The sequence below is a fragment of the Aquarana catesbeiana genome, linkage group LG13 (assembly GCF_042186555.1).
Source record: "Aquarana catesbeiana isolate 2022-GZ linkage group LG13, ASM4218655v1, whole genome shotgun sequence".
In the NCBI taxonomy this organism is placed as follows: Eukaryota; Metazoa; Chordata; class Amphibia; order Anura; family Ranidae; genus Aquarana; species Aquarana catesbeiana.
The window spans coordinates 131,813,348-131,838,122 of NC_133336.1; the positions used below are offsets into that span (position 1 = coordinate 131,813,348).

General features: G+C 41.4%; 1 protein-coding gene across 4 annotated transcripts in view; it reads left to right on the forward strand.

The window, feature by feature from the left end:
- The window catches only part of LOC141117163 (protein-L-isoaspartate(D-aspartate) O-methyltransferase-like), a 243,299-nt gene that overhangs the window by 174,441 nt on the left and 44,083 nt on the right, over nt 1–24,775 (forward strand). For all 4 annotated transcript variants that reach the window (XM_073609834.1, XM_073609837.1, XM_073609835.1 and 1 more), the window contains one exon: nt 11,028–11,113. In XM_073609834.1, the coding sequence (XP_073465935.1) occupies nt 11,028–11,113 (86 nt within the window). The remainder of the gene's footprint in view (nt 1–11,027; nt 11,114–24,775) is intronic.

Sequence of the window (24,775 nt, forward strand, 5' to 3'; positions counted from 1 at the left end):
CTGAAGGGCCTGGTAATGGACTGGGGGGGGGGGGGGGCGCTGTTTTTTTTCTATGATTTTTATGTATATTGCCGGGACCTGGCAATACAGTACAGCCGCAAGCAGTTTTAAATTACATTTTTTCCTTTAGAGATGTAATGTTGCTGCTCTCATGCATTACACTATGTCCGCTATGTATGCAGCCTTACATAGTGCTGGGTGTGGACTTAGCCCCCTGAGCCATGATTTGGCCAAAGGCACCCTCTGTGATTGGCCAAAGCATGCAAGTCAGGTGCATGCTTTGGCCAATCAGCAGCCGTCAATGCACTGCGATCTTGCAGTGCATTATGTGGTATTCCTTGGGCGCTCTAATTTCCCGCGAACGACCCATAATCTTCTAAATTCAGCGAACGGACGAACACCCAATGTTCGAGTTGAACATCGGCTCATCCCTATTATTTTATTCGAATAATCCCCCTGTCACATCATTTTGTTTATAATTTTGTTTTGATTTATCCCCTCCTTTTTATGCCATGTTATAATCCTCCTTTTTTCATGTTTATAATCCTTTTCATGCTGTGTTATAACCTCCTATAATAATCTTCAACTACTCATCATTATTACAGTACCTCTGACGTTTGCTTGCACATACCGGTCCATCCATCTTTCTTTTTTATTTTTATTAAGGGACATGTATTAAGGCATTTGCGATGCTCTCTCACCATATTTAAGTATTGGTCCCTTTGAATCTATCAGGAAACATTGTGTATTGTCACATCACATCGGCTTGAGCCTGGGCGAGCCGATATAAGACTGAAAAAGCGGAAGCTTTGAAACGCGTCATCTGTCATATCCTGACGTCACTTCCAGTTTCCGGACTTCCCTGAGTGCTTTTCACACTGGTTTGTACACCGCGAGGAAGGAACCAGGCCAACTTTCCCAAACCTCCTTGCTGTCACACCACTGCAGCCCGTTACACTATTTTGGACCCAGTTCCTACAGTGACCACGGACATTCTTTTGAGTTACATGCCTGTTTTTAACAGACATTATGTGAGTAGCCATTTGGCTGATATTTTAATACATTTCTTTCCTTTCATACTGCACTTAGTCTGGCGCACCTTGCCCTTTTTACATTGTTTTCCAGAGACTGCTTCACTCCCAAGAGGGTTGCCACTAGTGCCTTTACAGTAATCCATTGGACTTATGAACTTACTGGGACTCTTTTTTAATTAACCTCTTTTTAATAACATTTTTTACATACAGTAAAACCTTGGTTTGAGAGTAACTTGGTTTGAGAGCATTTTGCAATACAAGCAAAATCTTTAAATAAATCTTGACTTGATATACAAGCGTTGTCTTGATATACAAGCAGCGTTATGTCACAACTGAGTATAAAGAGAGGAGCCTCTAAGTGTAGCAATATGGTTACATTTAATAAAGGTACAACGTTTAGCAACTCACATGGTTGATGATTAAAACAAGCACATCAATGTATGCAGGCAGGGGTAAAGCTGTTCACGTAGACCATCCTCTTCACTGGCATCGACACTATCCCTATCATGCTGCTTTCCATGAGCGATTCAAGCCTCGCTTTCAGATCGCTCTACTGCAGGGTAGGCTTCCCAGTCCTGGTGGCAGACTGACAGCGGTGAGAGACGGCGGTGCGGAGGAAGGTCTGTGTGGACAGCTTTACCCCAGATGCCTGCATACTTAGATGTGCCTCTTTTAATCATCAACCATGTTAGTTGCTAAATGTTGTACCTTCATTAAATGTAACCATATTGCTACACTTAGATGCGCCTCTCTTCTTTTTTATACTCTGAAGCTCCTGCTGGATTTTGCTTCTAATCCCCTTGTGGAGGCTTCCATTTGTTGATGGACATTTTATGGTTACACAACCTATCACATTGCTATAATCTTTTTATATGGATAAACTTGAAGGACTTATGAATAAATGGTTGTGGAATGAATCATTTGAGTTTCCATTATTTCTTATGGGGAAATTCGCTTTGATATACAAGTGCTTTGAATTACAAGCATGTTTCTGGAACTAATTATGCTCTAAATCCAAGGTTTTACTATATTTATAGTGGAGTGGGGATAATTACTGAGCTAAACCCAAAAGTGGTTCGGATGTCAAGCAGCTGTATAAAAATGTGACAAACATATATAGAATCGGAAAGGTAAATATTGCAGCGCTAACCAAGCAAATACATAAATGAAAGGGGTGGTGCAGAAAAATAATGCAACAAATCAGATATACAAAGTGTCCAATAAATGTACATAAACCCAGTGAATGAGTAACCGAACACCAGGGGGCCCTGGAAAATGTGAAAAAATATATATACAGATGTGTGGGTTATAGTCCAATCAAGGCTGATCTTCTAGTGAAGAGTGGTAAAGACCCAAACACTGTTAGATATGGTGGACATCAAAGATATTGCATCATCAATAATAAAGAAGTGCGTGTGCCCTTACCGGAACAGGTGGACTCCTATGTCAGCGACATGGAGTCATACAGACATGGTGCCACAAATGACCAAAGTATGGAGCTCAGCGGGGTCCAGGACTTCCAGGGTGGGATCCAGAAATAAGATGGAAAACCTCCAAATGGACCTCCAATCCTTGGTGCATCAAACTGGATCTTGGTGGTAGGATCAACAGAACTCTGGAGCCACTCTCAGCGAAGCATTATGTGGAAAAATAAATTGTATCCACATGGTGTAGATCAAAAAAGATGGTATTTTATTTCTAAAAACCAGCATACAAGTATAAAAGTGATCACAAAAATAAAAACTGGGCAATGTGGAGAGCAATAAGCCTAAAAAACCCTACGCAGGGGCATATGATGTTGCTTATTCCATGTCGCTGACATAGGAGTCCACCTGTTCTGGTAAGGGCACATGCACTTCTTTATTATTGATGATGCAATATCTTTGATGTCCACCATATCTAACAGTGTTCGGGTCTTCACCACTCTTCACTAGAAGATCAGCCTTGATTGAACTATAACCCACACACCTGTATATATATTTTTTCACATTTTCCAGGGCCCCCTGGTGTTTGGTTACTCATTCACTGAGTTTATGTACATTTATTGGACACTTTGTATATCTGCAGCACTTTACAATGTAGAGGGGGGACAGCACAATTACAGTACAGTTCAATACAGAAGGGACAAGAGGGCCCTGCTCGTAGAGCTTACATTCTAAAGGGAGGGGGTGGTGGTACAAAAGGTAATAGATGCGGGGAATGATTTGATGGGGATGGCTTGGGGACAGTTGTTAGGTGGGTGTGGGACAGGCTTCCCTGAATAAGTGAGTTTTCAGGGATCTCCTAAAGGTGGACAGGTTAGGGGCTGATCGGCAGAGAGTTCCAGAGGATGGGAGAGGCTCTGGAGAAGTCCTGAAGGCGAGCATGAGAGGAGGTAACAAGGGAGCTAGAGAGCAGGAGGTCCTGGGAGGAGCGGAGGGCTTGATTAGGGCAATATCTGCAGATAAGGTTGGTGATGTAGCTGGGGGCGATGTTGTGGATGGCATTGTATGTTGTGGTTAGCATTTTGAATTTCATACGGTGCGGTAGGGGAAGCCAGTGAAGGGAATGAAAGGATGTGCTCAACTGTGTTGAAGGCAGCAGAGAGGTCTAAGAGTATGAGTATAGAGTAATGGCCATTGATTTTAGCAGTTAGTAGTTCATTGGTGAGTTTTATTAGGGCAGTTTCAGTGGAATGTTGTGGACGGAAGCCGGACTGTAGGGGGTCGAGAAGGTTGTTGTCCGTGAGGTAGCGACTCATTCGGTCATAGACAAGGCGTTCGATGAGCTTGGAGCCAAATGGGAGCAGGGAGATGGGTCTTAAGTTATTCAAACAGGTGGGGTCTAGTGAGGGTTTTTTAAGTATGGGGGTAATTGGTGCATGTTTGAGCGGGTAAAGGTGCCGGAGGAGAGGGAGAGGTTGAAGATGTGGGTTAGGGAATTTAGGATAGAGTGGGAAAGTGGTCGCAGTAAATGTGAGGGGACAGGTAGTGAGGTGGGCCATAGAGAGGAGTTTATCAACTTCATTGGTGGTAACTGGGCAGAAGGAGGAGAGTATTGAGTGTGGTGTTGGACCGATGTGTTGGGGAGGGGAGGAAGTTGAATGCTGGATATCTCCTTGCGAATTGTGTTGATTTTTGCTTTTGAAATGGTTGGCAATCTGTTGAGCGGTAAGCAAGTTGGTGGGTGGGGGCAGTGGGTGGTGAAGTAAGGAATTAAGGGTAGAAAAGAGTTGACAAGGTTTGGATGAGAGTTTAGTAGTAGGTTTGTTTAGTAGTGTGGAGGCAGAAGTTGTATTTGAGAAGGGCAGATTTGTAGAGGGTAAAGTCTTGCAGGGATTTAGCTTTACGCCATGCTCGCTCAAGAGCACGCCTGCGTCTCTTGAGACTTCTGGTGTCGTCTGTTTGCCAGGGTTGTGGCAGATGGGGGCTGGTTCTGCTTGTAGAAAGAGGAGCAAATACGTATGGGGAGGATGACATTGTGTTGTTGTAGATGGAAGTGGTTAGGTCTGGGCAGGACAGGGGTGCGATTTTGTCGTAAAGGCCATCAGTAGCAAAATGAAGAAGAGAAGGTTTGATGTTGCGAAGGTTTCTGTAGGTAGTGGTTTGTGGGTTGGAAGCATGGGAGGTAGGAGACAAGGAGAGTGTGAAACGGATAAGGTTGTGATCAGAGCGAGGAAAGGGGGTGTTAGAGATGTTGCAGGGAGTGCAGCGATGGGACAATACCAGGTCAAGAGTATTGCCGTTGGAGTGAGTGGTGGTTTGTGTCCATTGCGTTAGGTTAAAAGAGGAGGTTTGTTTGAGAAGTGGTTGCAGTATTAACATTGATTGGAATGTTAAAGTCCCCTAGGATGATGGCAGGTACTTCAGAGGAGAGAAAGTAGGGTAGCCATGCAGAGAAGTCATCCAGAAAGCGCGACACTGGTCCAGGAGGCCGAGACCCTCAGACAAGCTGGAGATAAAAGACGAATGCAGTGCACTTCGAAAGAGCAGGGGGAAAGAGAGGGAGATGTGGGAAGAACCTGGAAGGTGCATTGTGGGGAGAGGAGAAGTCCGATGCCACCTCCTTTTCGTCCACTGGGTTTGGTGGAGTGAGTCCAGAGGAGGCCACTGTGGGACAGGGCAGCTGGAGAGGTAGTGTCAAATTCCTGGAGCCAGGTTTTGGTAATGGCAAATAGATTAAGGGATTTGGAGAGGAAAAGGTAATTGACAGAAGCTAGTTTGTTGAAGACTGAGTGGGCATTCCAGAGGGCACGTGAAAGAGGGGAGCTGACTTGTGGAATCGGAAATTGGGATGAGAAGGTGGGAGTTATGACTACTGTTGGAGGAGGTAGACAGCCAATTTTGGCGGTGGGAATTGGGTGTGGGAGGGCCGGGGTTTGGTGCAATGTCCCTAGACATTAGGAGTAGTAGCAGGGTGAGGGTGATAAGACGGGAGTGGGATTTATAGGAAGGCAGTGGAGTGGAAGTGGTAAAACTGTGTGGGCTTAGAATGAGCAGGAGGTGATAAGTGCAGTAATATTGAGTGGGCAGAAGAGAGGGAGATATGTACATGTATGTTGATATATGTTATGATATCAACATGATATGTTGATAAATGTAAAGTTATGCACTTGGGGGCATGCATCATACATACTAGGGGGAGTACAACTGGGGGAATCCATAGTGGAGAAGGATCTGGGGGTTTTGGTAGATCATAAGCTCAATAATAGCATGCAATGCCAAGCTGCAATTTCCAAAGCAAGCAAAGTCCTTTCTTGTATTAAGAGAGGTATGGACTCCAGAGAGCGAGATATCATTTTGCCCCTGTACAAATCATTAGTAAGACCTCATCTGGAATATGCAGTTCAGTTTGCGCGCCAGTTCTCAAAAAGGATATCGGGGAATGGGAGAAAGTGCTGAGAAGGGCAACCAAACTGATAAGAGGCATGGAGGAGCTCAGCTATGAGAAAAATTAGAGGAACTGAATGTTTTCTCTCTTGACAAGAGGAGATTAAGGGGGGATATGATCAACATGTACAAATGCATAAGTGGTCCATATAGTGAACTTGGTTTTGAGTTACTGACTTTAAGGTCATCAAAGAGGACAAGGGGGCACTCTTTACGTCTAGAGGAAAAAAGATTTCATCTGCAAATACGGAGAGGTTTCTTCACAGTAAGAGCTGTGAAAATGTGGAATAGACTCCCTCCAGAGGTGGTTCTGGCCAGCTCAGTAGATTTCTTTAACCTTTACTGGACCTTTGACGTTAAATTCCGTTGTTATGGCAGCAGATAGCTGGCATAACCCCGGGATTTTTTTCAACGGCGGGCGGTCCGCTTTGAGATAAAAATGGTCTCCGTGGCAGATTCGCCATAAGATCACTTTTATCGGTAGCGGGAGAGGTGCCCATCCCCCTACTGGCGCACCTCGGTCGTCTCCGCCACTTACCAGATCCGTCGGTAGCGGTGGAGATGATTCGATCCTATCCCCTGATAGGCAGGAAGTCGAGTGAGGGAATGATGGCCCCCACTCGACTCCATACCACTGGATAACGGCAGTGATGTCAAATGTCACTTCCGCCCAATGGCCTCAAAGGAACAATTTTTTTTTTTTTTACCCCAGATCTCACATTAGAGGTCCTGTCATGCTTTTTTTTCTATTACAAGGGATGTTTACATTCCTTGTAATAGAAATAAAAGTGATCCAATTTTTTTTTTCTTTAAGGACAGTGTAAAAATAAAAAAAGGAAAATAAATAAGGAAAAAAAAAATTGAAAGTGCTCGTCCCTCTGAACTCCCTCTAAGCTCGCGCGCAGAAGCGAGCGTATATGTAAGTCATGCCCACATATGAAACCGGTATTCAAACACATGTGAGGTATCGCCACGATCGTTAGAGTGAGAGCAATAATTCTAAAACAAAAAGTAGAACCCGCTCCAGGTGTCTACTTCCTAGTGATCTCTCCCCTCTCCAGGCATGGGTGCTGCTCAATATGCAACCATATGCAAGAATTTGAACAGAAAGGTCCGGATGGCCGCACTCCAATGAAAAACAATTTCTTTATTGTTATAATAGATCCATACAGCAAGGATAAAACCACTGACATGTTTCACACACATAAGCAGGTGCTTATTCATAGCAATAATTCTAGCACTAGAACTCCTCTAACTCAAAACTGGTAACCTGTAAAAAAAAATTAAATGTCACCTATGGAGATTTTTACACGCCAAAGTTTGTTGCCATTTCATGAGCTGGCGCAGTTTTTAAGCATGACATGTTTGGTATCAATTTACTCAGCGTAACATCATCTTTCACAAAAATTGGGCTAACTTTACTGTGTTCTTATTTTTTTTATTTAAAAAATGTATTGTTTGATTGAACTAGATCAGTGGTTCTCAACTCCAGTCCTCAGGACTCACCAACAGGCCAGATTTTAAGTATTACCTTGAAGAGGTGCAGACTAGAATACTGCAATCACCGAGCAGCAAACAATATCACCTGTGATGTATTTCAGTAATCTTGCAAACCTGGCCTGTTAGTGGGCCCTGAGGACAGGAGTTGAGAACCACTGAACTAGATGGACTTGTGTCTTTTTTCAACCTGACTTACTATGTAACTATTTGACTCGCACCACTCTACTAGAATAGCCACCTCTTCCCCGTAATGCTTCTTTTCCCCTCTTGTGATGCAACCTACTATGGTGGTGTCATCTGCAAATTTGATGATGCTATTTGTAGAAAGCTAAGGAGTACAATCACAAGTGTATAGAGAGTAAAGGTGACTCAGTACACAAACTTCTGGTACATCTAATTACACGCTGGAAAGAAACATGCTTACCAAATCTGACCACCTGTGGGTGATCTACCAGGAAGTCCTTTATCCAAGAGCAAAGGGATGGGGGCAAATTCAGTTTTAACATCTTCTCCACCAATAAATCTGGTACAACGGTGTTGAAAGCCGAACTATAGTCAATGAACAACAATCTTGCATAATTGCCAGCGTGTTTCAAATGACTTAAAGCCACATGTAGTGCAAGAGCAATAGCGTCCTCAGTGCTTCTATTGGCTCTGTACGCTAATTGGTGAGGGTCAAAACTACCTGGTAAGGTATCATTGCTTACAATGCAGGGTCAGCGAAGGCCTGGCCACAACCTGAAACATCGAAGAACATTTGCTGCCAGGGGAGCAATGGATAAGGTAAGTATAACAGTTTTTTCTGTTCCCCATACACAAAAACTAGCATATAACCCTTGCAGTGAGGGAATCACTCACTACAAGGATCAGTTTTTATTTTACCCAGAGTTGAGCTTTAAGGTAAACACTACACAGCAAATTATATACTCTCTGAGAATACACTGCTTTCCCTTTAATTATGGGAGTATGCGTCATGCGTGCATGTGTGATTTCCAGTATAAATTGGCTGTATTTTGATTTCTTTCAAAAGAAACCTAAAAAGAATCACGGTTGACGTCACAGCACTTCTCTGTTAATCGCACTGCAGGAGCATTGTGATAGAGTGCTCAGCTATGGAGTGCTCTTATTATTAAGGAACAGCTGTGGTCCAGGACTAAGCCTAGAAAATAAGTTGAATAGTTTTGTGGCTTTGTGCTGCACTGCGGCTGTTACTGATATCTGGTGGTGCCAACACTGATTGTAGCTTTGACCCGTGAAGAGCAGGTGCCATTTTAAAAACACACTAGAACAAAAAACTTTTAAACCTGCATTATTCCTGGGACTTAAAGATTTCAAAAAAGCAAAATCCACTTTGTTTAAAAAAATAAATATATCTATATATAATTGCTATACAAGCTAATTTGTTATTCAGTTCTGTGTAAAATCATCACTGTAAATCAGTCTGTAGCCATATTTGTTTAACCATTTCAATACCAGGCACTTTCCACCCTTCCTGCCCAGGCCAATTTTCAGCTTTCAGTGCTGTCACTTTTTAAATGACAATTGTGAAGTCATGCTACACTGTACCCAAACAAACCTTTTATCATTTTGTTCCCATAAATAGAGCTTTCTTTTGGTGGTATTTGATCACCTCTGCGGTTTTTTTTTGTTTGTTTTTTTCTTGCTAAACAAATAAAAAAAGACCTAAAATTTTGAAAAAAAAATTTTTCTTTGTTTCTGTTATAAAATGTTGTAAATAAGTAAGTTTTCTCCTTCACTGATGAGGCTGCACTGACCACTGACGGGCACTGATGAGGTGGCATTGATAGGCGGCACTGATGGGCACTGAATGGCTACACTGATGGGTACTTATGGATGGCACTGATAGGCGGCACTGATGGGCACTGATAGGTGGCACTGATGGACACTGAGTGGCACTGGCAGGCATCACTGATGGCACTGGCAGGCATTGCTGATGGGCACTGATTGGCATCATGTCTGGGCACTGATTGGCATCATGTCTGGGCACTGACTGGTATACCTGGTGGTCCAGGGTGGCATACCTGGTGTCCATCCATGATCCGCATCCCTGGTGGTCCTGGGCGAGCATCCGTGGGGGGGGGCTGCACTGATAATCAATTAGCCCAGACCCCCCCTGTCAGGAGACCAGCTGATTGGCTCTTCTCTCTACTCGCGTCTGTCAGACGTCAGTGAGGAAAAGCCAATAAACTGCCTTTTCTGTTTACACTGTGATCAGCCATGATTGGACATGGCTGATCACGTGGTAAAGAGCCTCCATCAGTGAAACGTTGCACCACCGATCGCCGCGCTGTGCGCCCTCACGGGCACGCGCCAGCTGTTACATGATGTCCACTCAGAATAACCGAACCACCGCCTGACTGTCATTTGGCTATAGGTTGGACTGGAAGTGGTTAAAAAATATGTTACCCCAACATTTCATATTTCTGATAGGTGTCCGTTGTACCATGTACCTGTATGAAAAAGTATCCTGTTATTTGCACTGTTTACTGGTGCTTCTGCCAACTCTATTTTCCTATAAACATTAAGCACACTAGGCATGAGAGCACAGCGTTCTCAGTTTTCTAGCTGTACTGGGAATTCTGCTTTCCTCCACTGATTAGACTTGTGCTGGCATGCCTCCCCCCCCCCACAGCACAGCCATTCACTGGGAAGACCAGTGTGTTGCTGTTTCTCTTCTCCTAGCTCTGTGAGCTCCTTATGCACCTGAGAACAGAGGGGTTTTTTGTATGTATGCACAAATGTTTTGACTTTCGTTTCTATTTTAAACGTAAAGGGTTGTTTTACAAGGTGAAGGTTCACATATACTTTGAGTTGTCACATTGCCAGCACAGGTATACAAATAGTACTCATACATAGAACATGACACATCTCAAAAACTTTACAATGAGGTATACAGAACCGAACAAACCATATCAGGTATGAACTTAACTTAGACTAAATATATACAATTCAAAACCTCAAGTGCACTAAGTGTAAGACCTACAACATGTGTAAAGTATTTGTTAACTAATAAATGAGGTAGGGCCGCTTATTGAGCAACAAGGACAATAGGGGGTAGAGATGGTCTAAATACAACCCATGCTGAAGTGAGACTGGGGCATTAGAGGTGTGGAGTGCATGGAGGATAAACCATAAAGAAATATGGGCCAATTTGTTAGAGGGTTGGCAAAGAGGGGTAAGGGGGGTGGAGAGGAGGGAGAGGGAGGGAGCGGGTAAGATATAAGAGATATCGCTGCTTCTTGAGAGGACCCCAGGTGGAAAGAAAAGTTATTGCTGCCTGAGAGCGTGATGACCGTGTATGGATGGTTGCAAACTTTACAATAATGCTCCCATGACTTTTATGTTGGAGGGGATTGAGGCAGATGCCTCTCTTTAAAGTATGTATCCGTAAGTGTGAAGTAGTACCAAGGTAAAACCAAACTTCTTTAACCTCAGGTGGAACTGGAATGAAACGTAAGCTCATATTTTCTGTGTAAAGAAGGTGGTTTTGGGTTCTGGGCATGCAGGCTCCAGAGTATTAGGTGCAAAAAATGTAGCCCTGGCTATATAAATAAAAAAAAATAATAAAACTTCATGTGGCTTTTATTTTTCCAATCTTTTATAGTTGGCGATGGTAGATCTGGCTATCCTCAGGAAGGCCCATATGATGCAATTCATGTAGGTGCAGCAGCTGCTAAGATGCCACAGGGGGTAAGTATAAAAAAACATCATTCTGTAGAATTGTTATTAAATTGTATCTGTAGAACGTAATGCCCTATAATTGTCTTTTAACCTTGAGCATCAACATATTTCCTCCTGGAAACCTGGAGCTTAGGGATCCAGAGGACAGCATTTCACTGTCTGTAGACAGCAAAAGAAATAGTACATAAGGGCAAGGCTTTATAAGTATGGAGTTGAACATATCCCTTCACAAATACCCTCAAACACCCTTAACTAAAAAGCATACCTACTTGTATACCTTACCAATATTTCTTACTCTGTTTTTGCAGGATATTGTTTTCCCTCAACAGTCCTGGTGCTTTTTAATATTCCTCATCATTATGTGTAACTCCAGCCAAACAGTTTATCTTAATTATACAGTACAGGATTTAGGATTTGTATTCATAGACCATAGGTTATATGCAGGCTACCTTCAGGTGATTGGACACTGGCAAAAATAACTTACTAAGGCCGCTCCTAGAGTACACCCATATAACCCCACCCACATCAAGGCATGCTTTGAATATAACTGCTTTGGGAAATTGTTAATGCAGAGCTAAACTTACCTTTGCTTCAACAGTCCACATCCCTCAGCAGTGCTGGTCTTGAGCCATCTTCATTGGCCAGCTAAGGATGACATCACTTCTGAGCAAGCAAGTACAGGAGTTAAGTCATCCTGGTACACAGGATCCATGCCAGAATGTAAGCTGAGCTGTGCTTGTGCAACTCGGTATACATTCTAAAGAAGACTGCAAGCAGGCAGGTAGGTTTATTTTATAGCATAAGATACATTGCATATCTCTTCTGATTTATCTCTTTCCCAAAACTGTTACATTAAGGGCTCATTCACACCATACGTGCATGAAAACTGATGGGAAAACCGTACAGATTTAATTTGCAGAAACATCAGTTTCACATCAGTTTCCATCACTTTTCATGCACGCTGACATCAGTTTTCATGCAGTGTCAGTTATGTGCCCTATTCACACCATCCATCGATGTCAGGTCAGTTTTTTTTCCCGTGCAGAAATCTGCATACATGTTGCAGATTCCTGCACAGAAAAATTCTGCACGTGATACCAGTGTTGTGGTGTGGACAGGGCACATAGTTTTTTTTGTGGCCTTGCAGAACGCATGCAGAAAAACTGACGTCTCTGCACCATGGTGTGAACGAGGCCTAAGGCTTGCTTTGAATGATAACTTTTAGGGCACTTTCACACTGGGGCTGCGCTGCGTTAGCTTTTAACCCCCGCTAGTGGCCAAAAAAAGGGTAAAAGCTCCCATGTTGCAGCGCTGCCGAATCACTTTTCAGGCCATATAAATTAAGATATGTGGTTCTGAAAGGAGTTCAATGTATATGATGGAATGGGGACTGGGATAGTGCGGTATAAGTGAAGTAGTTACGTCAGTATTGTCATTTTCGTAGCAGTGATCCTTCCCATCCAAGAGAGGTGGTGGTGAGACACACTATTGGGATATAGTTGGCAGAGTATAAGGCCTGGTAAGAATAGGTGAGATTAATTCCTAGGTAATTAAGGTGGGAAACATTTTGCTATAAGGAAGTGACCCCTCCGTGTCAGGAAGTGTGATTTTAAGGGCCATAGAGTTGTTTTCATTAATGGAGAGACCTGATATGTTCGCTTAAGGGTAGAGCGAAAATTAGGTACAGTTGTATGTGGTTGGGTTAGAGTTAGAAGTAGGTCTAATATTTAGAATATCAGGAAGGAAGGATTTCTGTACAAAAAAGTGATTGATGCACGTTAAACGACTATGAGGCGCTGAATAGTCTCGAGCTCTGGGGTTCACCTCTCGCCATGCATCCACCAAATTATATTCTGTTAAGAGGTCATTAAAGCATTGCGATTGGGCAGATGTTTCCGGGTCATGAGATAATATAGAGGTAGATGAGGACCTAGTTAGATTCCCGTCAAGGTCCATATTACTATATGGTCCCCCCACAGATGCTCAATAGGGTTTAGGTCTGGAGACATGCTTGGCCAGTCCATCACCTTTACCCTCAGCTTCTTTAGCAAGGCAGTGGTCGTCTTGGAGGTGTGTTTGGAGTCGTTGTTATGTTGGAATACTGCTCTGTGGCCCAGTCTCTGAAGGGAGGGGATCATGCTCTGCTTCTGTATGTCACAGTACATATTGGCATTCATGATTCCCTCAATGAACTGTAGCTCCCCAGTGCTGGCAGCACACATGCAGCCCCAGACCATGACACTCCCATGGTATTGGCCACCATGCTGCAGCTCAGTTTCAGGGTCTTGGAAATTTTCTTATAGCCTAGGCAATCTTCTTATAGCCTAGGCCATCTTTTTGTAGAGCAACAATTCTTTTTTAGGTCCTCCAAGTTCTTTATCATGAGGTGCCATGTTGAACTTCTAGTGACCAGTATGAGAGAGTGAGGTGGTAACACCAAATTTAACACACCTGCTCCCCATTCACACTTGAGACCTTGTAACACTAACAAGTCACATGACACCGGGGGGGAAAAATGGGTAATTGGGCCCAATTTGGAAATTTTCACTTAGGGGTATACTTACTTTTGTTGCCAGCAGTTTAGACATTAATGGCTGTGTTGCGTTATTTTGAAGGGACGGCAAATTTACACGGTTATACAAGCTTTACTCTCGCTACTTTACATTGTAGCAAAGTGTCATTTCTTCAGTGTTGTCACATGAAAAGATATAATAAAATATTTCCAAAAATATAACATAGATCTACATGTATGTCTACGAAAAATATGAGGTAATCTGAAATCCCTTTTAGGAAATAGCAGTGAGGCCTTTGCCAACTCACAGAGATCACAGGGGATGCAATTAGGCAGAGGGGAAGTAATATGTGGGAGCCGAGTAAAGCATTAAACAGAAAGGTAAGGAGCATAGTTCTGCATCAAGTGTGAGAACATCCAGTCAGATAGTCACAGTTGGGGGGGGGGGGGGGGGGTTAAAGGCCTTCTAATTACCCTCTTTAAGTAAGATTGCTGTCACACTTTGAATGACAATTGTGCGGCCATGTAGCACCGTAACCATATGAAATATTTATCACTTTGTTTTCACACAAATAGAACTTCCTTTTGGTGGTATTTAATCACCACTGGGTTGTTTTTTTTTTTTTTGTTTTTTTTTTGCTAAATAAAGGAAAAAAGACCAAAAATTTTGAAAAAAAACAAATTTTTCTTTGTTTCTGTTATAAAATTCTGCAAATAAATAATCCTTCTTCATAAATGTAGGCCAAAATGTATTCTGCTAAATTACTGTGGTGAAAATAACCCAAATCCGTGTATATTATTTAGTCTGTAGGAAAGTTAGAGTCCACAAACTATGGTATATACAGCGCGTAAAATACGTATTGAACACGTCACCATTTTTCTAGGTAACTCTATTTCTAAAGGTGCTATTGACATGAAATTTTCACACATGTAACAACCCATGCAATACATACGTACCAAGAAACCAAAACAAATAAGTGAAAAATCCTTTTTTGGTAATGACAGCTTCAGGACGCCTCCTGTATAGAGAAACTAGTTGCATGCATTGCTCAGGTGTGATTTTGGCCCATTCTTCTACACAGTCTTCTAATCTTGAAGGTTCTGTGGGCCTCTTTTATGAACTATGATCTTTAGTTATTTCTATTGATTATCTATTGGATTCAAGTCAGGTGATTGGCTGGGCCATTCTAGCAGCTTTATTTTCTTTCTTTGAAACCAATTGAGCATTTCTTTGGCTTTGTGTCTGGGATCATTGCCTTGCTGAATTGTCCACACTCGTTTTTATCTTCATCATCCTGGTAGATGGCCGCAGATTTTTATCAAGAATGTCTTGATACATTTTTCCATTCATCCTTCCTTCAATGATCTGAAGTTTGCCAGTACCTTATGCTGAAAAACAGCCACACATCATGATGTTCCCACCTCCAAAGTTCACTGTTGGTATGCGTTGTGCAGCCTAACTGTACAGTATGGTGTTTTTGGGTTGATGTGCAGTGCCATTTGACCTCTAAACATGGTGTGTATTATGGCATCTAAAGAGTTCAATTTTGGTCTCATCTGACCAGACTATATCCTCCCAGTACTTCACAGGCTTGTCTAAATGTTGTGCAGCAAATTTTAATCGAGCTTTAACATGCTTTCTTCAGCACTGGAGTCTTGCATGGTGAGCATGCATACAGGCCATGGCGGTTGAGCGCATTACTTATGGTTTTCTTTGAAACAACTGCACCTGCTAATTCCTGGTCTTTCTAAAGCTCTCCACAAGTGGTCCTTAGCTCTTGGACAACTCAGAAAATGCCGCTGTGTCTTGCGCTCAGTGCCAGATCCAGCCTCCACACATCCGAAGGGTTCCCTGTGATGTCAGTCACACACTTGCCCACCAGGCTTGTCGGCTCTGCTTCCTCCGCTCGCTCCATGGGTCATCAACCCCCCTCCCCCCTGGCACTGAGCGCAAGACACAGCGGCACTGGCTCCAGCCTTTGCATTATAGGGACTGCTGCTAGCCACACTGCATCTGCTCTCCACATCCCCCACTATGGGGACGCAGCTTACAGTTCCTTCATTGTTTGCAGCACTACGAGTGATCATTTGACCTTCCATCACCCCCCTGCACAGCTGGAACATTGAAGCTTCCTCCCGTTCCACACATGGGATACATTTTCCAATATTAACCCTCTGGCTGCTGGCTGTATCGTATCTATTATTCAGCATATTTCAGCAATGGAATTGATGTCTTCTCATTCATCTTTCACATTCAATTTTTCCATTTGATTGTTGTGACTTTTTATTCATTTTGGCGTGCATTTTATTAAACCTATTTCAGTTTTTTTATCAGTTCTCTTATGTATTGCATGGGCTGTTACATACTGTAGATGTGGTGAAAATGTCATGTCAATAGCGCCTTTAGAAATATATTTACCTAGAAAAATGGTGACGCGTTCAATACTTATTTTACCCGCCGTATATCTGAAAATCGATCAATTCTGTTAAATACACTATGTAAAACAAAAAAACAAAACAAAAGCTATCTTAAATATTTTTTTCTTCTTTTTATTACATTTTTATTTTCTTCTTTTTACGTCTTTTTTGTGCATACCGTGAATAGAGCAATTGTTTTTTTTCACATTATGATTGCTTATAACTGAATATCACTGTTATAAACAGCCATTTTTACTGAATGAAATAGATAAATTCAGTGAGTATTGTAGTGATTAGCTGTGATTGCCCACAGCTAATTAAATGGTACAGATGGTCTGTGATTGGCCCTGTCTGTACCATGTGATCACTGTGCCCAGTCACAGTGAGCAACACAATTGTTCACAATGAATGGCATTAATAGAAGCCATCCATTGTGCAAAATTTTCATGTGATCTGCTGTGATTGGTCACATTGATCACAAGGTACCGGCAGCGACCCAGTACAGTGATCCAGGGCTGCTGATAAGGGGGGTACAGGCAGCCCCCCTGTCCGGGCCTAGGTCCCATAGGATAAGCAAAGGGGCCTAGCAGGGAGCATGTATGTAGGGGTTGTCACTCTCCTAGTTTAATAGGAGATTGCCCTGTTTCTTATTACATGTCCTCCCGGCCCGCCCACATAGTGATTTAGCAGACCGGGACTCAGGATATCCTGGGTGATGTCCTATTGGAGGGACTAATGAGGGAACCTCAAATACCCATTTGCTGAGGAGGCAGTAGGAGGTGGTGCATTCTGTAAGCTCCTGTTGCCTCCTCAGCCAATGGCTGCACAGGGAGCGCTGTCCTTCACATGTCTTAACCACTTCCCGCCCAGCCTATAGACAATTGACGGCCGGGCGGAGGCTTTCCCATTCTTACTGGACATCATATGAAGTCCTGTCAGGAAGCGACGCGATCTGTCACTGGCTGTCTCCACGGAACAGTGGCGATGACTTGATCAGAGTACTGGCTCGCTCCCGGTACCATGTGACCACCGTGACCAATCACAGCAGGTCACATGACAGTTTCCTTCCTTTCATGCAATCCATTGTGTACAATTGTGTTGCTTGCTGTGATTGGTCAATCTGATCACATGGTACAGACAGCCAATCATAGCCCATCTGTATCATGTGATTAGCTTTGACCAATCACAGCTAATCATAACAAAACAAACTGAAAGATTCAGTTTCATTCAGTAAAATGCTTACTTATAGCAATGTAATTCACTGCTATTAGCACACATAATGTGTGTAAAAAAATAAAAATAAATCCTGATCACTTTCCCAGAGTAGTACAATGTTACTATGGTAACATCATATTGCTCTGGTCACAGTGTGTTAAAAAAAAAAAAAAGCAATTAAAAAAAAAAAAAAGTCACTTTTTTCTTTTCTTTTTTTTCGTACTGTCACCAGTCACCATATGATGACGCTGTACTGCACTGATGACCGTATGTAAAAAGAAAAAAACTGGATTTTTTTTTTTAATTTCTTCATTGTCTAAAAAAATTATGACAAAAAATTACAACTTCAAAAAACCTGACATGCCTCTTACTAAATACTTTGGACTGTCTACTTTCCAAAAAGGGGTATTTTGGGGGGTATTTCTACTGTCCTGGCATTTTAGGGCCTTAAGAAATTAGATAGGCAGTCAGTAGATCAGGATTGATCAATTTTTTAGATATATACCATAGTTTATTGTTATTTTTTTACCAAGGAAATTTAACAAATTTCCTTTTTGGGCTAAATTTTATGAAGAACAATTATTTATTTACAAAATTTTATAACAAAAACGAGGAAAAACGCATTTTTTATTCCAAATTTTCAGTATTTTTTCATTTAGTTAGCAAAAACTAAAAAAACCCAGTGGTGATTGCATACCACCAAAAGAAAGCTCTAGCTGTGTGAACAAAATGATAAACATTTTGTTTGGGTACAGTGTTGCATAACCGCGCAATTGTAATTCAAAGTTTGACAGCGCTGAAAGCTGAAAATTGGTCTGAGCAGGAAGGGGGGAAAGTGCCCTCTATTGAAGTGGTTAAAAAGGAAGTAAAGTCTTCCTCTTTAATTGTACCTACAGGTCAGCCTAGAATAAGGCTGACCTGTAGGTACTGTAAATATCTCCTAAACTTGCACCGTTTAGGAGATATTTGCTATATACGCTGCAGCCAACGTCTATGGCACACTGAAGGAATGGGGGCTGCTCGTCCTGTTTCTTCAGGGCCGTGACCGGCAGCTCCCGCGCGCATGTAGCACCGGAGCCCGCGAACCCGGAAGTAACTCCGGGAAATATGTCGACCTGTGAGGGGTGTGCCGGCGCTGATTCAGGGCATCAATCTAAGATAAGCATTTTATAATGAGCTATTATGTGAGGCATACTAGCTCATTATGCCTTTGTCTTGCAGGTTGTTTTTTTTTTTTGTTTTTTTGGGAGGTTTACAACCTCTTTAAATCTTCATGCCGCGGTCTTCCTGTCTTGGTGTGGGATGGAGCGGCTCTAAACAGAGTTCCTGGGCAGCCTGCAATGACTGAGGTGAGGGAGGGTTTTGCCCTTTGCCCAAGTAGTAATAAAGGAAAACTGGGGAGCTGATAGTGCCTGTTCCCATGCAGGCTCCTTAATAATTTTGCCCCTTTTAATAAGTCATTGCAATGCTACCCATTTTCCTGCCCTTTTAACCTGTGCAGCATTAGTGTCAACTTACTGTCATCCTATTAAAAGGAATATGGGTGAGATTACAATGACTTATTAAGCACTTAAGCCCAGGACCATCTCCTGAATCCTGTTTTTTGTTTTGTTTTCTTTTTGCCAAGTGGCAGTTTATTATGATGGGGCTAATGAACCGCAAGCTAAGTATTTGGTTTATGGTTGTGGCAAATGTCACATGGTCGTGACACAACCCTTTTCAGCTGTGGCACATGTGAACGGCCTCCTCCAGCTGTATTCTAGATTAGGATGAGCAGCCACAAGAGGCAGTAACATCACAGCAGAGCTTCCTGTTTTTGCCACCCCCTGACCGCTCATGAGAAAAAAGTCTTAAAGGTGGCAAAATTTTCTATCTGAAAGAACTGACCCTTTAACCACTTCAATACTGGGCACTTTTACCCCCTTCCTGCCCAGGCTAATATTCAGCATTCAGCGCTGTCGCACTTTGAATGTCAATCACATGGTCATGTAACACTGTACCCAAAATAATTTTTTATTATTTTTGCACACAAATAGAGCTTTCTTTTGGTGGTATTTAATCCACTGTTTTTTTTATTTTGTGCAATATAAGCGAAAATTTGGGGAAAAAAACGCCATTATTTTTAGTTTCTATTATAGAATTTTGCAAATAAGTAATTTTTCTTCATAAATTTAGGCCAAAATTTATACTGCTACGTATCTTTGGTAAAAATAACCCAAATTAGTGTATATTATTTAGTCTGAGTGAAAGTTATAGAGTCTACAAGCTATGCTTTGTGTTATTGAAATGTATCTATCATGATGTGCTGACTGCCTATCTCACTTCTTGAGGCCCTGAAATGTCAGGACAATACAAATACCCCCCAAATGATTCCTTTTTGGAAAGTAAACAGATATTTAGCAAGAGGCATTGTGAGTTTTTTGAAGTTGTAATGTTTTTCCACAATTCTTGGGAAAATGTAAGAATTTTTTATTTATTTTTTTACACAAAATTGTCATATTAACAAGTTTTTTCTCACACATGGCATAGGCATACTTGCAATTGCACCCCAGAAAACATTTTGCTACTCGTCCTGAGCACGGCGATACCACATGTGTGAGACTTTTACACAGCCTGACCACATAAAGAGGCCCAACATTCAAGTAGCACCTTCAGGCATTCTAGGGACATAAATTACACATCTAATTTCCTGACTACCTATCACATGTTTGAAGGCTCTAGAGCACCAGGACAGTGCAATTACAGACAAAATGACCCCATTTTGGAAAGCAGACACCCCAATGTATATTCTATGAGGCATAATGAGTCTTTGAACATGTCATTTTTTTTTCCCCACAAGTTTTTGGAAATTGTGGAAAGAAAAGGAAAACTTTTTTTTTTTTTTTTTTTTTACACAAAGTTGTCAATCTATAAGATATTTCTAACAAACAGCATGGACATACCAAGAATTACACCTCCAAAATACATTCTGCTACTCCTCCCCATTATGGGGATACCACATCTGTAAGAATTTTCGATGTCTAAACAAATTATGTACCCATCTTTGCAACCTGTGTAACACAAAAATGAGCAAACATTGTATAGAAAACAATGCACTGTGATGGTCGCCCCCTGTATGGCCTCATTCACACTTGCTTTTAAAACTCATTACAGCGCCTACAGCCTTAACATGCTTTTTTATTTTTTTGATGCTTCTGTGATGCTTTGGTGGTGCTTCAATGATGCTTCGGTGGTGCTTTAATGATGCTTTGATGAAGCTTGGCAGATGCCCTGTGTGTGTGTTGATATCTCATACCTTCAATACCTCCTAAACAAAGCAACATAATTTTGTATGGAAATGTTTTCAATAAACTTAGATTGAACAGAACAAAGCGAAGCTAAAGCTGAATTACAGCCTCTCAAAAGCTGCTGGGGCTTCAAGCAAGCTTTGTCATAGACTTCTATGGGGGCTTTGAAGATACTTTTGCCCCGTACACTTGAGCGGATTTTCCATCAGAAAAAACTTGGATGGTTTTTCCGACGGAATTCCGCTCAAGCTTGGCTTGCATACACACGGTCACACAAAAGTTCTCTGAACTTTCGACTGTCAAGAACGAGAGAAACAGAGAAAATGAAGTTCAATGCTTCAGAGCATGCGTCGAATTGGTTCCGAGCATGCGTGGGAATTTTGTGCGTCGCAATTGGTACAGACGATCGGAATTTCCGATCGGAACTTTTTCTGACCGAAAAATTGAGAACCTGCTCTCAATCTGGAAATATCTGATAAATGGACAAATTTGTGTAAAAAAAAAAATACATTTTCATTTTTTTTCCACATTTTCCAAAAACTTCTGGAAAAAAATGAACCGTTCAAAAGACTCATTATGCCTCATAGACTATACGTTGGGGTGTTTGCTTTCCAAAATCGGGTCATTTTGGGGGCAATTCCATTGTCCTGTTGCTCCAGGGCCTTTAAAGGGGTAATAGGTGGTTGAGAAATGAGATGTGTCATTTTTGCTCGTAGAACACCTGAAGATGTTACTTCAATGTTGAGCCTTTGTATGTGGCCAGGCTGCGTAAAAGTCCCACACATGTGGTATCACCATACTTGGGAAGAGAGTTCATTTTGCAAAGAATTGTGTGAAAAAATTACAACTTAAAAAAAATCACCATGCTACTTACTTAATACCTTGGAATGTCTACTTTCTAAAAAGGGGTCATTTAGGGGGTATTTGTACTTTCCTGACTTGTTAGTGTCTCAAGAAATGAGATAGGCCTTCAGTACATCAGGTGTGATCAATTTTCAGTGATTGGCACCATAGTTTGTAGACTCAATAACTTTCACAAAGACCAAATAGTTTACACTAATTTGGTTATTTTTACCAAAGATATGTAGCACTATAAATTTTGGCCAAAATTTATGAAGAAAAATTACTAATTTGCAAAATGTTATGACAGAAACAAAGAAAAAGGCATTTTTTTTCACAAAATTTACGGGCTTTTTTATTTATAGCACAAAAAATAAAAAAACCCACTAGTGATTAAATACCACCAAAAGAAAGCACTATTTGTGTGAAAAAAAGGACGCAAATTTCATATGGGTACAGTGTTGCATGACTGAGTAATTGTCATTCAAAGTGTGAGAGCGCTGAAAGCTGAAAATTGGTCTGGGCAGGAAGGGGGGTGTAAGTGCACTGTATTGAGGTGGTTAACAATAACAACAAAAATATTAAACTATCATGGCAAATTGAAGAGGACACTATCTCTTTCCTAGATTTGGAAATATCCCGAATAAAGGATACATTTGTCACCAAGACTCATTTTAAGAACGTTAATCGTAACAGCTCTCTACCGATTAAAATTGCCATCATAAAAATTGGCTGTTCAATATTTCAAAAGGACAGATTATGCAACTTAGACGCAATTGTACTGAATTAGGGGACTTCCTTATACAGGCCAATAAGATTGGTGACAGATTTATACAAGACAAGGAATTAAAGGGAAAATCCTAGAAGTAACACACATGCATAGGGGAGATTTAATTAAAGACAAAATACTTGATTGCCAACAAGACCTATCCCATAGTGTTGGACTATAATGTCCAACACAAAAAAATATAAAAAATAATATAACGCCATTGGCATATCTTGAAGTTGGATAGACTCCTTCAAGACTTATTACCTAAGAGACCTAGGTTCATATATAGGAGAGCCTCCACTCTTCGTGACCAATTAGTTGTAATTGACCCTCCAAAAAAGTTTCACATTCTTCACTGGCAAAGGTTTCTATCCTTGCAAAATGTGTTATGCATGCACCCGAACAAAACGTCCCAACGAAAAGAAATTACAGTTCCAATCCACCAGCAATGGTACCTCTTACGATATTAAGGAATTTATTGGGTGCAATACCGAAGGAGCTGTGTACGCTTTAGAATGTAGTTGTACAGTACATTGGCCGCACTAAAAGGCGGCTGATAATCTGTCTAAAAGAACACGTACAAAATATTTTAAATGTGTGTCTAGACATTTTGCTAAATGTCACAATAAAAATCCCATCCAATTAAAATTCTGGGGGATTGTACCTTATACACGACCATGGCGAGGGGGTCACAAGGTGAGAACCCTCAGCCAACTTGAATCTAAATGGATCTTTCAGATGGATACTTTTGCACCTAACGGGCTTAACATTGAATTTGATTTAAACTGTTTTATCAGTGATTTTTAGTTGCTCATTACACATCTCCCCTCTCTACCACTGTATATACTCTTGCATTTCCTACTCCTAGATCTGTTATCTCCCATTCCCCCATGTTCTATGTGATAGGAATGGTACATTTTTCCTCATACTCAGTCTGTAATTGATATTTTCAGTCACTGTATCTTTTATTCCTATGTCATTCTTGGTATCCCTGTGGCTCCTTTTATTATTATCTTTTTTCACGTCATTTTGTTTAAATGTTTTTTCCCAGACTATTGCAACGCGTCTCCATCGTTAGCCCCTTCAATGCCCGTTCTGGACATTACATATGTCTATTTCCTCATCCCCGTTTTTTGGGATTTTTAATTATTCACCATACTATTTGGCTTTTGACTACACTGGCCTCTATGTTCTTCCACCTGTTCCGTCTGGTGTGAGTCTGCATTGTGTTCAGTGGTGTTCCATTAACTGCAATGTTAATACATGCAGAAACCAACAAAAAATGGCCGCCATAATGTTACCCTATGGGAGACTAAGGCAAAATGGCAGACGCCATTTATTTCAATGGCGGACTTCTCGCAAATGGCCACCGGCTATTCAATTCAATACACTATTTATTTAAAGACAGAAAACACAGCCTAATGTCATCCCTGATGAAGTCACGTGATGTGACGATACACGTCGGGATTGGAGCAATAGGAATTACCAGGAACTGACGGAAGCATACGAACTCGGCGCTTGTGGATTGTCGCTGTTTGTTAATTTTAAAAAGTGAGTTTTATTTTACCTTGTTACAAAAAATTTTCCCAACATTTGTCGCAAACAAATCCTCCTATATGGGATCACGCTATGGGTTGTTTTCTCTTATATCTAAACCCTGCATACCGAGACCACGATCGAAAGAAGGTACATTTGACCAAGAGGGAACATTTGAAGACTGCTACCTGTGATTTAATTCATGCTGTATTCCTTACGGCAGTTAAGGGAAGCGGCTTGCACACACAGAGGTGCCACTAATTGAAGATTGGACAGGCACTGGTTGTTTTACTGTTTGGGGCGATGGAGGGATTCATTATCTGTGTGGAAAATCGCTTAGACTGTTACAGTATAATACCTTTTGGATCACATCGTTTAATTGTTGGACCATTATTATTTATATCGATTGCAGCTTCTCTCACTCTTTATTTGGTTGTGCACACTGGACTTTCATCACTTTGTTTCACCTGTTTTATATTGGCTTGTTTATGGCATATGTTTTATAATTAGTCATTATTTTAATCGCTTTATTCAATCGTTTGTTTTAAGCAAGTTTTGCCTATGTTAATCTTCACTTGTTATTTCAGTTAGTTCTCTGGCACAAATTTGCACTTACACAGCACGACACTATTATTTATATACCCTGACAAGTTGCACTGGTGGTCCCTGACAAGCGGCACTGGTGGTCCCTGACATTCAGCACTGGTGGTCCCTGACATTCGGCACTGGTGGACACTGATAAGCTGCACTGGTTTGCATTTATATTAAATGCATTAAATGAATGAATTTCATTTAAATTTGTTTATTAAATGCATTGAATTAATATTATATTAATATGCATTTTTATTAAAATGCTTTGCATTTATAAGGCTGTAAGCTATCATATCGTGTGTTATGTATGGCTTGCTGGCTGCAGAATGAAGGGTGTGATTTATGTTGAAGTGGGCAAGTTCACATTTACATGTACAAGCCTAGTGTACCCTCCCATATTCACTCCCAAGTATTCATTGGAAACGTAAGCTGATTACAGTTAGAGAGGGAGAAGAGGATATGATGCAATCACTCTTCTCATGCTGCGTACGGTCGTAAAAAGC